At 43.5% G+C, this 15,416-nt stretch overlaps 1 protein-coding gene across 2 annotated transcripts in view; it reads left to right on the top strand.

Moving 5' to 3' along the window:
- The window catches only part of LOC110970969 (palmitoyltransferase ZDHHC5-A-like), a 37,976-nt gene extending 23,598 nt beyond the window's left edge, over nt 1-14,378 (top strand). Inside the window, exons 11-12 of one of the 2 annotated variants that reach the window (XR_007940825.1) lie at nt 3,275-4,548; nt 9,804-9,928. Coding sequence is in view for 1 of the 2 variants with exons in the window: in XM_051945426.1 (XP_051801386.1) it covers nt 3,275-4,404; nt 9,804-10,038 (1,365 nt within the window). In the remaining variant the exon portion in view is untranslated. Of the gene's footprint in view, nt 1-3,274; nt 4,549-9,803 lie in introns of both variants that reach the window. The other variant, XM_051945426.1, reaches the window with a different exon arrangement.
- Nucleotides 14,379-15,416: the final 1,038 nt, after the last annotated feature.

Below are 15,416 nucleotides of genomic sequence, written 5' to 3'. Positions count from 1 at the left end.
GTAAACCAAAACACAAAATTGCAAAAATTAGACAAAAACCACAAGCGAGACAGAAAGGAAACAAAAGACAACAAAAATCAGACCAAATATTACAAAAATGAGACGCAAAAGAACAATGAACAATCTAGTATTTTACTTTCTGATCCAAACAACTTGTCATGGCCGCGTTCGGCCCACGGGCCTCATGTTTGACACCCCTGAAGTAGACTCATGGATAAAGAGTGTGTTTTGTGTGCTTGTTTCTAAGCAGAGGACTAAGCTTCCATTTGTCGCTGCTTCCACTGCTTTTATCGCTTTGATTTCAATCTAATGCATGTCCATCTCTTTGTTTTTTTCCTTTTTGTTTCCTGTCGGCCGTCTTGGTTTGGTTTCTCAGTGGCTTTCTGTTGATCAGTATCAGTAAGTGATTGCTCTGAAAGCATTTTTCCATTTTGTTTCCTGTCTCTTTCAGTTTGCTCTGGACATGAGTGGAATACTGTATGAGAATATTTAAAATGGTTAGTGACCAGATTAAGACACAATAAAAGTAATGAAGACAAATTCTTTGAATAAAGCATTGGATTGTACGTGAACAAATCGGGACTTTATAGATCAGGGGAGTCAGACTCATTCTAGTTCAGGTTCCACATTCAGCCCAGTTTGATCTGCAGTGGACCGGACAGTAAAACCACAGCATAGCAACATTTAAGGAATTATCTTTTTACTAAGCATCATGAACAACCTGACATTTATGAAAAAAATAAATTCAGCCTCAGTTTATCATTTCCACATTACAACTTCCAGATCAGAGTGTCTACAAAGGAACACAACATTTAGTCACCTGGAACTGAACCAGAGGATTTACTGGAGGATCACAACCACAGAAGACAAAAAACAACAAAAACGAACCAAAATGTTACAAAGATGAGACACAAAATGACAAAAATGATACAAACGACGCAAAAAATATTAAAAAAATAGACAACACAAGCTAGACAAAAGAAAAACACAAACAACAAAAACATGAGACAAACGACAGAAGTCCGAAAAAAAACACCAAAACATGACAAAATATTTCAAAAATGAGACCGAAAATGACAAAAGTGAGAAACAAAATGAGACAGACGACACAGAACTAAACAGAAAAGAGACAAAAGACTGTACAAAAAGAAACAAAACAACACAAAAATAGACAAAAAAGCACAAGGGAGAGTAAAAGGCAACACAAAACAACAAAAACATGAGACAAATGTCAGATAAAAAAACAAGACAAAATATTACAATAATTAGACACAAAATGACAAAACAATGAACAATCCAGTATTTTACTTTGATTTACTTGTCGAGATCTATAAATAATTTTAAATTTATACTTTTACTAATGGATTGGATTGGACCCTCTGGAGGACCACTTTTGGCCCACAGGCCTCATGTTTGACACCCCTGGTGTAGACAGTTGTTTCTACTCAGTCTTTGTCTCGTCTTTCTCTTCATACTCATGTCCAGCACTCACTAAAATCGTGCTTCTCTGCTTCTCTTTCTCTTTAGTTTGTTCTCCACTTTTTGGCCCCATTTTAGTTCCACTTTCTGCTGAACAGACTTAATGACTCCTGTAGATTCTCTCCAGAGCCTATCAAATATACATTTTAATAATATTGTTGTGTTTTAGTTATAAATATTGGTGCAATCTCAGCATTGCCATGCAACCACTTGTCATGGGGACGAAACTCTCTTTATCCTGTATGTCTGTGGTACAGCTGATTAGTGGTCGAGTGCTTCATCTTGAATACACACAACCCTTATTCACACTGTGGTGACACTTCCAGCTTTGTTTGGTTTTTAGTGATGTTACAGCCTGGCCGCACTAAAACAATGAGTTTTACTGTTGAGTATCTGATATGGAGAAAGGAAGATGTGACACACCAATATAACTGATTATGAAGACAAATAAACAACATCCAGAGCTTGAAGTCACTAGACCTTCATCAGAACAGGTGGCTAACAAACCAGGCTAGCTAGCCAGTCTGATCTGCAGCAGCAGTGAGCTTTAAAGTCCCCCTCTTAACCTCTAAAAACTCACCTGTATCTATCAGAGTTACCTATTTCAAGTAGTTTTCCATGAGAAGTATTTCTGCAGTGAAATGTTCTGAATCCAAGATCTTTTGTATGAATCAAATTAGAGACAAAAGTTCACACTTCAATACTTAATTTCAGACACGGGCCCCTTTTCCACCAACCTGGTCCCAGTTCTAGTTCAGAACCAGTTCCTGACTGAGCACTAGGTCTTCGTTTCCACCACCTAAGCACTGACTCCAGGCTCCAGAAACTGGAGCTTTTCAGGCTCTAACTCTTTACTGGACCAGAGTTAAGAACCGTCAGGGGCAGGGGCTGGGGGTGGGGCTATGGTGACCGATGATCAGCGATGAAAACACAGAACCACCATTTTTAAACAGCCGAGCCAGTAGTATGAACAGTAGTAGTAACAGTAGTGGTAGTAGTAGTGTTTAGTGTTTTGAAAACTGGTAAATATGGACACCAAATCCAAGCAGCCGTGGTCAAAGGAGGAGACCCAGTGCTTCCTGGAACTGTGGTCCTCATATGAAATTCAGTCGAAGTTAGAGGGAGCCTCTTTGTTTAACCGCTGCGTAGTGGAAGCTAAGTAGCTACGCTAACGCTAACACACCACTATAAGAATCCAAACATCTCTGACAGTTACTGGTCTACTCAAACATAGTCGCTGTTGCCTATGATGAAGACAGGAAGCTGCTAACGGTTTGTTTCTGGATGTAAGTTTGCAAAGTCACGAATTCGTTACAAATGTTGTTGAACAGCTGCACATGCAGTGACGTACTGACGTTGTACGGTGACACCATGACTTGGATCTAACTTGGCTCCTCTCCAATAGAAAAGGTTCTTAGGGGATGAGGTTTGAACCAACTAAGCACCTGGTTCTTTTTGATGGAAAAGGGCTAAGTGAGGTGTACGAAGGCAAAACTACAGAAATGGTGTTGAAATATTACAGACCTGGTTGGATGTGTTGCTGAATGGACTGGTCAGACTTTACCAAAACCAGCATTGAAAGTACAGCATAACAATAATAATAATAACATTAAAGAGGAAGAGGAAGTTCTAATCTGGTACAGAAGCAGCTGGAGTGCAGTGTCAGAAACCACCACTAGAGGGACTGAACTACCACATATCTGTCCACTCTTTATCTGCTCAGCTTTCTGATGTTTATTTTCCCCCTCTCTTTCACCTCGCCTCCTCCTCCTTGCCATGCTCCTGGCGTCTCCAGTTGAGTCGAGGGGAGAGTGTCGGCAGCGCCAGGGACTCCTCTTCTTCCACGTCCTCCCTCCTCCAGGCCAGCCAGCAGCCTGGTTTCCGCTCTCAGCCCAGCCTGGACCAGAGAGACGCTTCATCTGACAGAGTGGGAGAAGAAGGAGGAGGGGAGAGGAGAGAGGGAGCCAGAGAGGGGGCAGGAGGAGGCATTCCTGGGTACTCCCTCGGCGGGCGCTCGTACCCTTCCTTCTCTGATCCTACCGTTCTGGCAGGAGTGGCATCACGGTCCTCCAGCTCCATGCACACCTCTGCAGGCGCCGCCCAGGTCTCTGAGGCGACCACCACCTCGGCCAGCTTCAAGAGCTTAGCCAATCAGACGCCCCCGCCTCACCACCCGTCCCGCAACGGGAGCCTGTCTTATGACAGCTTGCTGGCAGGCGGCGATGATTTTGACAAAGAGGTGGCGGCGGGTTCGGGGGCCCCTGAGGTTTCCGCTGGGAGACCCTGTACACCCGCTGTCGGCTACAGCTCCCCCTTCCTGTCCTCGCAGCAGAGAGATCCTGAGATGCCCTCCCTGTCCTCCCAGTCGCCTCATCATCACCATCGAACCTCCTACCACCACCAATTCCTCCACCGCTCCTCCTCCTCCTCCACATCCTCCTCCCCACCACCACCCCCAGAGAGGGAGCGGCTGCTGGGTGAGCCCCACGCCGGCACCCATGCCCTACCAGCCGGTCAGACCGCCGGTAGCCTCTCCTCCTCCACCCAGCCTCCTCCTCACCACCACCACCACCATCATCACCACCACCACCACTCCCATCACCACCACCACCACTCCTCCTCCACCTCCCGCCCTCCCCGTTTCGCCGGCCCTCATGCCCCGCCCCACCACGCCTACCCCTACCGAACCCGCTCCACTGACACCCCTCTGGGCTCCTCCTCCACCTCCACCACCCACCCGTCTCGCTCCCCTTATCCCCCGCCTCTCGGGAAGTCGCTCTCGTACTCAAGTGCCGCCGCTGCCGAGATGCAGTACCGACTGGTCCGCAAGGCTTCTGCCTCCGCCGGGGCAAACGCAGCAGGGGTAGGAGGAGGAGGAGGAGGAGGAGGTGGAGGGATGGTAGGAGGAGGAATACAAACGCCGAAGTGAGTATAAGTTTCACCTTTTGTCAGGGTGATTGGTTATCACCTTTCTCTGAAAAAACCAGCTGCCCGCCTGAAAACGTGACTACCTGATTGACTGCTCCTCCTCCTATCCCCTTCTCTCTTCTTCCTCCTGCAAGATTTCCTGTGAGTTCCTCTTTTCTCCCTTTGCTTGTGTCCCATTCATCTGTGATGTTCCTCGCTGTTATGTGTTGTCTGATTCTTCTTTTATCTGCATTATTAATACATTTAGTGCCTGTTGTCCTTTTCAGATAGATCTGTGTCCATACACTCTAAAACAAATGCATGTCAATGGAAAAGTCACAAAAACATTATGAAAGTCACAAAAACAAGTAATGAAACTACTAGAGTTCATGTTGAGAACCTGGTTTATTACAGCAACTGCGAAACATGATACAAAACTGTAATTAAGCAAGAATAAAGACAGGCAGGGCTTAATGTTATCAAACTCTGTAGACAGTCTTAGCATCAAATTATAATTATTCAATTAAAAATATACAAAAATGTACATTTAGAGTCCAGAACTAGTGGGGCTGATAATGTATTTTATTGTCTTATGAAACATAGAATATAAAAAGACAAATATAAAGTAACATTTTCTATGGAGACATTTTGGAATTTTGATGAATGGAACATCGGCGCTTTTCCACCAGCAGCTACTCTACTGGGTTTGTGAGGTTTTCCATCAGGACGTAGTTCCTGGTACCAGCTACTGTTTTAGTTCCTACTGGGCCGGGGTTCCCAGAGAGCTGATTGGAGCCGATAATGTGACGTCTACAGAGTGCAGGCCTCTGATTGGACAGGGAATGATGACACACCTGACCTGTACCGTGGGCAAATGAAGAGGTTGAGACTAGGGCTGAAACGATTCCTCGTTTCCGAGTTATTCTAATCATTTGATTACTATAATTCCTCGAGGCAGAATTCTCTGAATGGAGGCTTCATTTAATCAACTAAATGCTAGACCCCAGGTCACAAAATGACGGACTGCGGTCCGAGGCCAGACCCAGACTTCATTCAATACAAACCGATACAAAATTACTTATTTTTATTTTTAATGTTTATTTGACAGGGACGATACATACAACATTGCCACAAAAGGGAAAATGGATGGACATAAGGCCTCTAGCTTCGGCTAATTTGCAGTCTTTGTCCCTGGTCAGGCGATTAAAATACAATGAAATATATTATGTCACATATACAGCAAATAATACAATGAATAAATAAAAACAGTTGCAGTTACTGATAAAAGAACACTGGGTTGGGTGTAGCATTGAACGTTAATAATAAGCTGTTGACAGTTAACTGTTCACACTTCTGCTGCTGCTTGAGCCAATATTTAACTTTCACACTAAACCTCTTCAGTTCTGTTTGGGATTTAATTTGACAGGACACTTCTATTTTATCCAGGTCAGCTTTTCTGTTGTTTACGGCAGGAGTGTCCAACCAGTCCACGGTCTAAACAGTCGTCTAAACTAGCCGTCAGTGAACAAAAACGAGGACGGATTCAGCTGCTGCAGCTTATTTCTCGTCTCAAATGCTTTCAGAAATACTTTTCCCTGAAGTGTTTTTGAAATAAAAGAGAGCGTTTGTGACCGAGGCGCTGTGTTTATGACTCGTGTGCCGAACTGTGGAGCTGAAAGCTTGGTCATGTGACCATGTAGTGACCCGCTAGTGACTGCTCACCGTGTGTGCGATTTCAGATGCGTCATGTTCACATGCTTGAAAAATGCACCTAGTGGTCATGTACCTTCACTATATGTTTTCTGTAAGCATTCAGGCACCGTGTGGCGCCGGTGTTTGACTCAAACAAAAAAAAGAAAAGACTACATTGCCAATGGAGTTCATCTACCAATGGAATTAGGGGAAAGCAGCTTTTGCTTTCAACCAAACTAATATCACTAGCCAATGGGAAGTAGAGTGGAGCAGCAGGACAATGAAGCAGTGTGAGGAGAAGCTGAAGAAGCTCCAAAGTGACTATCGGTCCATCAAAGACCACAACGGCCAGAGTGAATCAAACCAGAGGTGGTGGAAGTGGTTTCTCCAAATAGACGCCATTTACGGCACCGACCGGTGAGCAACAGGAGGAAGAGTGACCTCGACTCCACCACTGAATTATTGGAGACCATGTTGGAGGACGGAGAGTGTTTTATGACTCTCCCCATGATGAGAAGGTGCTCAGCTGGAATGGAAAACCACCTAAACCGAGCCGAGTAGCTACTAGTGGAAAAGCGTCTATTGTATGTGTTCCACAATGAGCAACAGCACCAGGTTCAACAAGTCTGCATTGCTGTTTTAGATCAGATTTGTTTTTCTTGTTCCTCTTACACTGTGGCACAATCTGACATTTGCTTGAAGACGGTTTCATCATCGTCCTGTCCCATGTTCTGTCTTTTTTCCATCCTGCTTACCGTGTTATTTGCCGTTATTCCACCACTGCCTACTGCTAAAGTTCTTAAACTGTAGCGTCTTATTGAGCATGTTCACTGTGATATTTACAGTTCAAACACTGAAGACTTAGCTCCAACAATTTCCACATTTTGGTTTCAGCGTTTATTGTAGTTTTACACTCTAATGATTAAGACATTATATCTTTAGGGATTAAAGGAATTATTTTTTGTAATTATACATTTCTTGACCATATCATCACTGTTGGTTTTCCATCATACTTTGTTACTTTAGCAGTTAAACTGTGGAAACTAAACATTATTAAAGCATATTAAAATTTACCATAAAAAATGGGACAGTCACTATCTGTAACATTTTTAGTGTGATGATGGTAATAAGACTACTGCTACTAATGTGAGTTCCTAATGACAAAAGAGAACATAAATACACACATAGAAAACATTAGGTACAGTCTGATTTGTTCTACCAACAAAAATAAATCCAGAAAAACACATAAACTAACAGTTATAAATGAATTTCCATTTGATTTAGGGAAATAAGTGTTTAACTCCTCAGCCAAACATGACTTAGTGGAGTAACCCTTGTTGGCTCGCGGACACATCAGGCGTTTGTTGTAGTTGGTTGCCAGGTTTGCACACATCTCAAAAGGTATTTTAGACCACTCCTCTTTGCAGATTCTTGGCAGATTCTTAAGGTTCCAGGGCTATTTCATTGAAGCTTCAGCTCCCTCCATAGATTTTTCATTGGACTAAGATCTGGAAACTGGCTAGGCCACTCCATGACCTAAATGGCGTCTTCTTAAGCCACTCCTTTGTTGCTTTGGCCCTGTACTTTGGGTCCTTATCTTGCTAGAAAACCCACCCATGACCCATTTTAAGTGGTCTGGCTTAGGTAAGGAGGTTCTCCCCCAAGATTTCATGGTACATGGCCCCATTGATTGTTCCCTCGATGCAGTGCAGTCGTCCTGTACTCTTGGTAAAGAGACTGCCCCAAAGCGTAACAGACTTTAGGGATGGTATTCTTGGGGTTTCCCAGCAGTGATCTGGATGCAGTTCTGCTGGCACCAGTCCACCAAGTTCTGGATCAGTTCTCTGTACTCCCTGTCCTCATCTGTGATGAGGAAACAAGTGCAGTCATCAGAGAACGTCTGCAGGTGACCGTTGGCTGAGTTGTACATGAAGTCTGCACTCTACAGGGTGAAGAGGAAGGGAGCCAGGACTGTTTCCTGTGGTGCTCCTGTATTGCAATCAGTGGTGATGGATTGACAGTCCTGTAACCTCAAACCTGTGGGCAGCTGGTGAGGTAGTCTATAATCCAAGCTGCAAGGTGGTGGTACACCTCCGTGTGCTCCAGCTTGTTCCTCTGAAGTCTGGGCTGGATGGTATTAAAACCACCTGAGAATTCAAAAAACAGGGTTCTCACAATGCTCCCAGCTTTCTCCAGGTGAGTGAAGGATCTGTTGAGGAGGTAGATGCACTTCGACGACAGGTTGAGGTGAACTGTAGCGGGTCCACTGATGTGTTCAACGAGTGGAAGTGGACAAGGACCAGCCTCTCCAAGGTCTTCATCAGGTGTGATGTCAGAGCTGCTGGTCTGTAGCTGTTGAAGTCTTTGGGATAAGGGGTCTGGTACCACACGAGATGTTTACCACACCTTTGGAAAACATCTCCCCAGTCTCAGACTCATGGTGAACATGTCATGTGAACAGCTCCAGTGTTCTGTTGTCTCTGGTTTGACATGGAACATATTGGGTGAAGGTGGGCAGAGAGACGTGGTTGAAGTCACGCTTTGTCTAGTAGCAGCACCTCTTCATGAAGGAACAACAGCTGATCAGCGGTGTAAACAACCCCGTACTGAGTCTTCAGCTGTAGTAGAAAACATGGTGAGAAAAGGTAAGTTAGCCAAAGTGAGACAGGAAAAAAATAGTGTCCATGGTACTCTGCTATGGTTAAAATAGAAATACCACTGTGAGTACTAAAAAAGAACAACATAATTAAAGAGGAGAAAAAATGGTCAGAGGTGAGTGAGAGCTGCTGAAACAGGCTGCAGAAGTAAGAATATATGACCTGAACTGATGCCAAAGAGCTCAATTTTGGTTTCATCTGACCAAATCACATTCTCCAAGCATCCCGAGTATCATTCAGACGCTCACTGGCATCTCTAAGACGGGTCTGATGTCCCTTCTTGAACCTTTCAGGAGATGCAGGATTTCAAACTGTTACAATGCAGTGTTACTGATGGCCTTGAGATCATTACCAGGTTCCTCCTGCATAGTTCTGGGGTTATCCTTGACCTTTCCATAGATGCTGCATGAGGTGGGATCTTGTGTGGAGCTCCAGGGCGAAAGATTGTTGTTTTGTCTTTATTCCATTTGCGAATGATTTCGCCGACAGTTGTCACCTTCTCACCAAGCTGCTGGCCGATGGTCTGGTAGCTCCTTCCAGTCTGACATCATTAGGTAGCTCTTTGGTCCTGTCCATGGTGGTGAAGTTGAAAATGCAAAGTGTGATTGTTTGGACAGTTTTGTTTCACACATGAGCACGTAACCAGCTGAGGTGATCAGAGTCAGAATGCAGAATGGACTGATGTAGGTGCCTCTTGGCCAGTCTGTGCGAGCCACGATTCTTGCTGGAAGGGGATCAGATACTTATTTCCCATGATCAACTGGAAATGAAACTATAACTTTGAGAAGATGTTTTGTTGTTGTTGTTGTTATTATATGTCCTACTATTAAAATAGGCCTCATTTTTTTTGTATGTGGCCAAAAAATGATGAAATATGTCGGGGATCAAAACTTATTACCTTCACTTGTAGGTCTCAGCTGTTAATGGAGTTTAGACATTCAGTGGTGAAATAGTGATTTGTGACATTGCTGACATCTCCATGTCTTCCTCAGATTAAGTCTGGACTTTCTGCAGTGAAATGTCACACCTAATGCCTCTTTGTCTGGCTTTGTGTTTTCGTAAATACAGGGATGATCTGATCCAGATGAAACCCCTAAGTCGGACCAATGGCGACCAGCCCTTGTCATCCACGTCCTCCTGCTCCGCCCCTTCCTCTCCCTCTCACCCCGTCGGTGGGTCTGCCCAGCCTGGAGTGGCCTATCTCAACACAGTGCTGACACTGAGTCCCCCTCACAAGCCCCAGGGTGTGGAGGTGAAGAAGGTGACGGGTGTCGGGGGCACCACCTACGAGATATCTGTCTGAAACGCAGCCGGCCTCCAGTCCAAGCATCAGTGAGACAAAGCGGAGATACTGCTGTCTTCTACCTTTTAGAGAGAGCTCTTGGTTGAACATGATAGAAGAAACCACCTACCTGCTGCATGACGTGGACATGTGCCGCTGGGTGGAACTACTTTGTCTGTCTCACCCCTTATTGGCTGTTTGACCGTGGAGATAAACTGACCTGCACAGAAACTCTGCTGGTGAAATGAGAAGAAGAGCTGGACTGTCATTGGACTATAAAAGACTACTTTTTTGGATCTCACTGGACCAAACATGAGCCATTTGGCTTATTTCTGTAGGTTGTGTCTTCACTGTAGCTCAGTAGGTAGAGCAAGGCGTTAGCAGTGTTCCACTAGATGAGTATAGTAGTGAAAGGAATCACCACTGCCAGGTTTAGGGCTGGATCCCACTGGTGCCACCACCAACATCTGGAATGGAGTTTCAGGTCTGTATTTTTTTTACAAAGGTTAACGTGCACTTGTGAACCAAGCTAGGTTAATTTAGCAAAACTTGGCATCTCATTCTTTATTTCACTGTTTTCATGCTGACATTTAGATCCATGATCACAACACAGCATGATGATGATGGTAGTAAGACATGGTCCATGGAACCCAGTCAAAGCAGATCCATTGACAGCAGACACCAGTTCAGTGGCAACTTAGTGTGTGATCAGACAGACTCAAGTAATATCAGATTACATCAAAGTTGGTATTTAATAGAAGTTGTGGTCCAGGTGTCAAAGCATCCACCAAACGATGCATGCTGTGGTTGTATTGGACCAACTCAGTTTTATTTTATTAATATAGCTCAGATTCACAACATGTTATCTTCCAGCTCTTAGCATAGCAAAGTACGGACCTTACTGATTATAAACAGACAACAGAAAACCCAACAGTCCAAAGTAGCCTTTAGGTTCCTTTGGAGCAACAGTGGGAAGGAATGAAATAACTCCTAGAATGAGGAGGAGATAAATAAACCTCAGACAGAACCAGGCTCATGGAAGGTGACCATCAGCCTCGACCGTTTGGGTGAGCGTAGGGATGAGGGGGTGGAGGGTAGCAGGGATGAGGCCAGCAGCTCCAGATCAGAGACATCCATGGAGAGAACAAACACAGGACCTCTGGGGAAATAGTTAGTGACAGTAGTCTACACCTATAGCAGCATAACTAAGGGACAGCTCAGATAGGAACGTTTTCAGCCAAATCTTTAAAGTAGAGAGGATGTCTGCCTCCTGAACCCAAACTGGGAGCTGATTCCACAACAGAGGAGCTGATAGCTGAAGGTTAACCTGTAGTCTGAAAGTGAAGGACTCTGCTAGGATGATCTGGAACAATAAGGTCTTTAATGTAAGATGGAGCTGCTCATTAAGAGTTTTATATGTGAAAAACAAGATTTTAAAGTCTATCCTGGATTTTACAGGGAGTTGATGAAGAGAAGCTAATGTGGGAGACATCTGATGTGTCTTACTGGTTCCTGTTAGAACTCTGGCTGCAGCATTAAGGATCAGCTGGAGGTTTTTAAGAGACTTAATGGAACATCCTGACAATAAGGTATTACAATAGTCCAGCCTAGAAGTTCTAAATGCATGGACTAGTCTCTCAGCATCACTTTGAGACCAGATGTTCCTGATTTTTACAATATTACGTAGATGGCAGAAGGCTGTCCTAAAGACTTGTTTAACGTATGTTGAAGGACAAATCCTGATCAAAATATCTCCCAGGTTTTTAACAGTAGAACTAGAGGCTAAGGCAGCGCCATCTAGAGGAACTATCTGGTTAGAAAACGAGTTTCTGAGGTATTTGGGGCCAAATATAATAATTTCAGTTTGTCTGAATTTAAATGAAGAAAATCCCAGGTCCTCCAGGCCTTGATGTCCTTCAGACATGTTGGAGTTTGACAAACGGACTGGTTTTGTACAGAGTCAGTTATACTGGTCCTAACACAGAACCCTGTGGAACCCCATAACTCTGATGGAAGAATCATCATTGACACAAAAAAACTGTAATCTGTCTGATAAATATGTTTTAAACCAGATTAGTTCCTTTAGTCCCAGTAACATGTTCCAGTCTTTGAGAGCCAGTAGAACCAGTATAGAAACCAGTCCACTGTCTGAAGCTACTACAGGGTGACCCATAAGTTTGGAAACAAAGTTTAACTGCAGTGTCTATTCGAGTTGGGGGTGCATGAATTCACTCTTATTTTACCCATTTTTGTTATAGCATAATAAAATAACTTAAAAGCATAGTATTTGCCAAGTGCCATACCTCGGTAGAAAATGAATAGAAGCATAAGGTCCAGGTATGCTGGAGCAGAACTTCAAAATGCAGGCCATCAGTGTCAGATTTCAAAACTCTTGATGGTAAAGTATCTGACAGCTTTAATTTTTTTAAACATCCAAAAGTACTATGAGGCAACATTTACTGGCCAGTCTGAGGAACCTTCATAAGCATGAATGAAGATACATTCCAGAAGATACCAGTGTAACCAGGTGGTGGAAACGTTCACGTCTTTGTATAAGAAACAAACATGAACATGTCTAAATATGTTTGTTTTACACTAATCTGTTACTCTTCTGAACATATCTGTGGTACTGATTTATTGAAATAACATGTATTATTTGGATTATAGACTTTTCATTTGTTTCCAAACCTTTAGGTCACCCTGTAGAAGATCATTGGTGACCTTCACCAGAGCTGTTTCTGTACTATGATGGATTTTTAATCCTGTCAAAAACTCTTCAAACCATTTCTATGCAGATAAACATAATTGGCAGCAACAACTTTTTCAAGAATGTTAGAAATAAAATGTAGGTTGGATATGGGTCTATAATTGGCTAAAAGACCTGGATCCGGGGTAGGCTTTCTGAGAAGTGACTCTATGGAACTGTAAAAGCCTTCAGTACATAGCCTGTTGGTAGAGGAGTTGATATTTAATACTAAAGATGTCAACACAAGTCCAGTGGTGTGATTACAACTGAGTTGGTTTATTAACCTTTTGAGGACAAACCAACTGTATCTGCAGAGTTGAGGCTTCGTTCTCATCCACATAGAGATTAAAATCACCCATTATAAGGACTTTATCTGTACCAAGAACTCTGAGAATTCAGATCAAAATTCAGATTAGAGGGCAGGTGGTCGATGTCCAACAACTAACACAACTGGTTTGTGAGACTAAGACTAAGGCTTTGAGTTGAATTACAGCTCAGTTTGAGTCTTTTGTTGATTGATAAGTTAGAGTGGAAGATTGCTGCCACTCCTCCTGCTCTGCTGTACTTCTGGGTTTATGGAAATGAATCTGACTGGGGGGAGTTGATTCATTTCGACATGTTCTTCATGCTGCAGCCGGGCTTCAGTAAATCTGTGTGATGACCAGTAGATGAAGTCATATTATTCTGAATTAGGTTGTTCTGAACAGCTCTTCTGGGTGGTCGGGGGGGCAGACACTGTCTCTATGGGATCTTGGGAGGGTGAGAGCCATAAGGAAGCAGGTAAGACTGCAGCTCTTCCTGGTTTCACCTTTGGACTGTCTGCTTTTTGGGTTTCTAATAAATTTGGACACATTCCTGGTATTGAGACGTCTGTCGTCCCTCCTAATGAGACCAGGTTTATCCCAGATAGCAACCAACGGCATGGACGACAGAAACCCTCTGACCTGCCGTCTCTCCCCTTGAGTTTGCCGTCTTGAAAATGCACAACGCTGTCCAGCTAGCAGTCAGTAATCGAGCACTTTGTCGGCTGTTCTGGACTCGTGACAATCTGAAAAAGAAGGACGCCTGTGGACTTTCTGATCCGTGTGAATTGACTTTCCTTTTGATGGAGGGAAACAGAATGTGATGCTGGAGAACAAAAAAAGCTGATTTCCCCTTTGTTCAATACATTTGTTGGTTTATTCCTAAACGATGATTCCATGTTTGTACAGGATGATGTGGTTTAAATGTGGATTTTTTGTAAAGTGGCGTTCGTACTGAACTGCTGCATGCACTACTACTTCAACACGCCACCGTAGGCCGCCGTGTTCGCTGTGGGAGGTCCTGGAGTGTAAATGGAAACCATGCTTTGGCCTTTTATTACCAGACTCTTACAAACAGGGCAGAATTTTCTAGAAAATGAATTCCTTGAACAATTTGCCTTGAAAATTTAAGTGTTATCATTTTTTTATTTCATCTATTTAATTTGACATTGTTTTATATGAATTTATATGGAAATATAGTTATTGATAAATGAAGAGTTTTTAATATCGACTCTAAAAAGGGGTTGTGTGTACTGTTGTGTCACTTTTAGCATCTGGATGAAGAGATTAAATCAGCCTTTCTGACCGTTTCAGTCGATGCTCTTTCCTCTCAAAACATCCGAGTTTCATGAATGTCCCGTGTGAAGACAGCCGAGTCTCCCAGAATGCACTGCTTCTTCATATGTCTTCTTACTTTTAAATGGGAACGAATGCCGTGAGGCTTCAATTTACCCAAATATTGTATGATAACGTCATAATTACTAGATCAAGGAGAGCAAGTCAACTGTCTTTTATGAAGGAGACTAACGTTCCAGCATCACAGGTTTGACTGTTTATAAAGGAGTTATTGTTGGAAAATGTTTTAATGTAGACTGTCTGGGAACTAATGACAGCAGACCTCCTAAAATAGTTGCCCATTTTTAGATAAACTTCGCTTTTCCTCTTTTAACCGTGATTAAAAGGTGAAAGAATCATCCATAACCAGTGCAGCGGTTATCTGGACTCCATGTTACACAGCTGTCATCACTGCGTCTGAAAATACGTGGAATCAGCCTGACTTCTAGTCTGCTTCTCTGGAAAATGATGTGAGCAGTTTAGAGAAACCACAAGTACAGATTAGGAGCAACGAAACATTTGGTCGGTGATCAATAAAGAGCGAGATTCAATTCAGCACTTTGGATTCTGCTGTAAGTTCAGTGCAGTGGGTAGGTAGGGTTAGGGATGGTAGGATTTAAGATCGTAGATTCCTTAGGGTTAGTTTGGTTTGGGTAGGTTTAGGATTACAGACACTGAACAGTTAGAGCAGAATGAACAGGTGAGTGATGGTGAGGACAGCCTGGTTTCTGCTGTGGTGACGCCGGGTAACAAACCCAACTTCATATCAAAGAAAGGTGTGTGTGTGTGTGTGTGTGTGTGTGTGTGTGTGTGTGTGTGTGTGTGTGTGTGTGTGTGTGTGTGTGTGTGTGTGTGTGTGTGTGTGTGTGTGTGTGTGTGTGTGTGTGTGTGTGTGTGTGTGTGTGTGTGTGTGTGTGTGTGTGTGTGTGTGTGTGTCATTTTCTACATTTAACTATCAAAGTGAGGACATTTTGGCCGGTCCTCACTTTGAAACAGCCATGTTTGAGGGTGAAGAC

This window comes from Acanthochromis polyacanthus, chromosome 3 (genome assembly GCF_021347895.1).
Source record: "Acanthochromis polyacanthus isolate Apoly-LR-REF ecotype Palm Island chromosome 3, KAUST_Apoly_ChrSc, whole genome shotgun sequence".
NCBI lineage: Eukaryota > Metazoa > Chordata > Actinopteri > Pomacentridae > Acanthochromis > Acanthochromis polyacanthus.
This window is presented reverse-complemented; position numbering and strand designations above follow the sequence as displayed.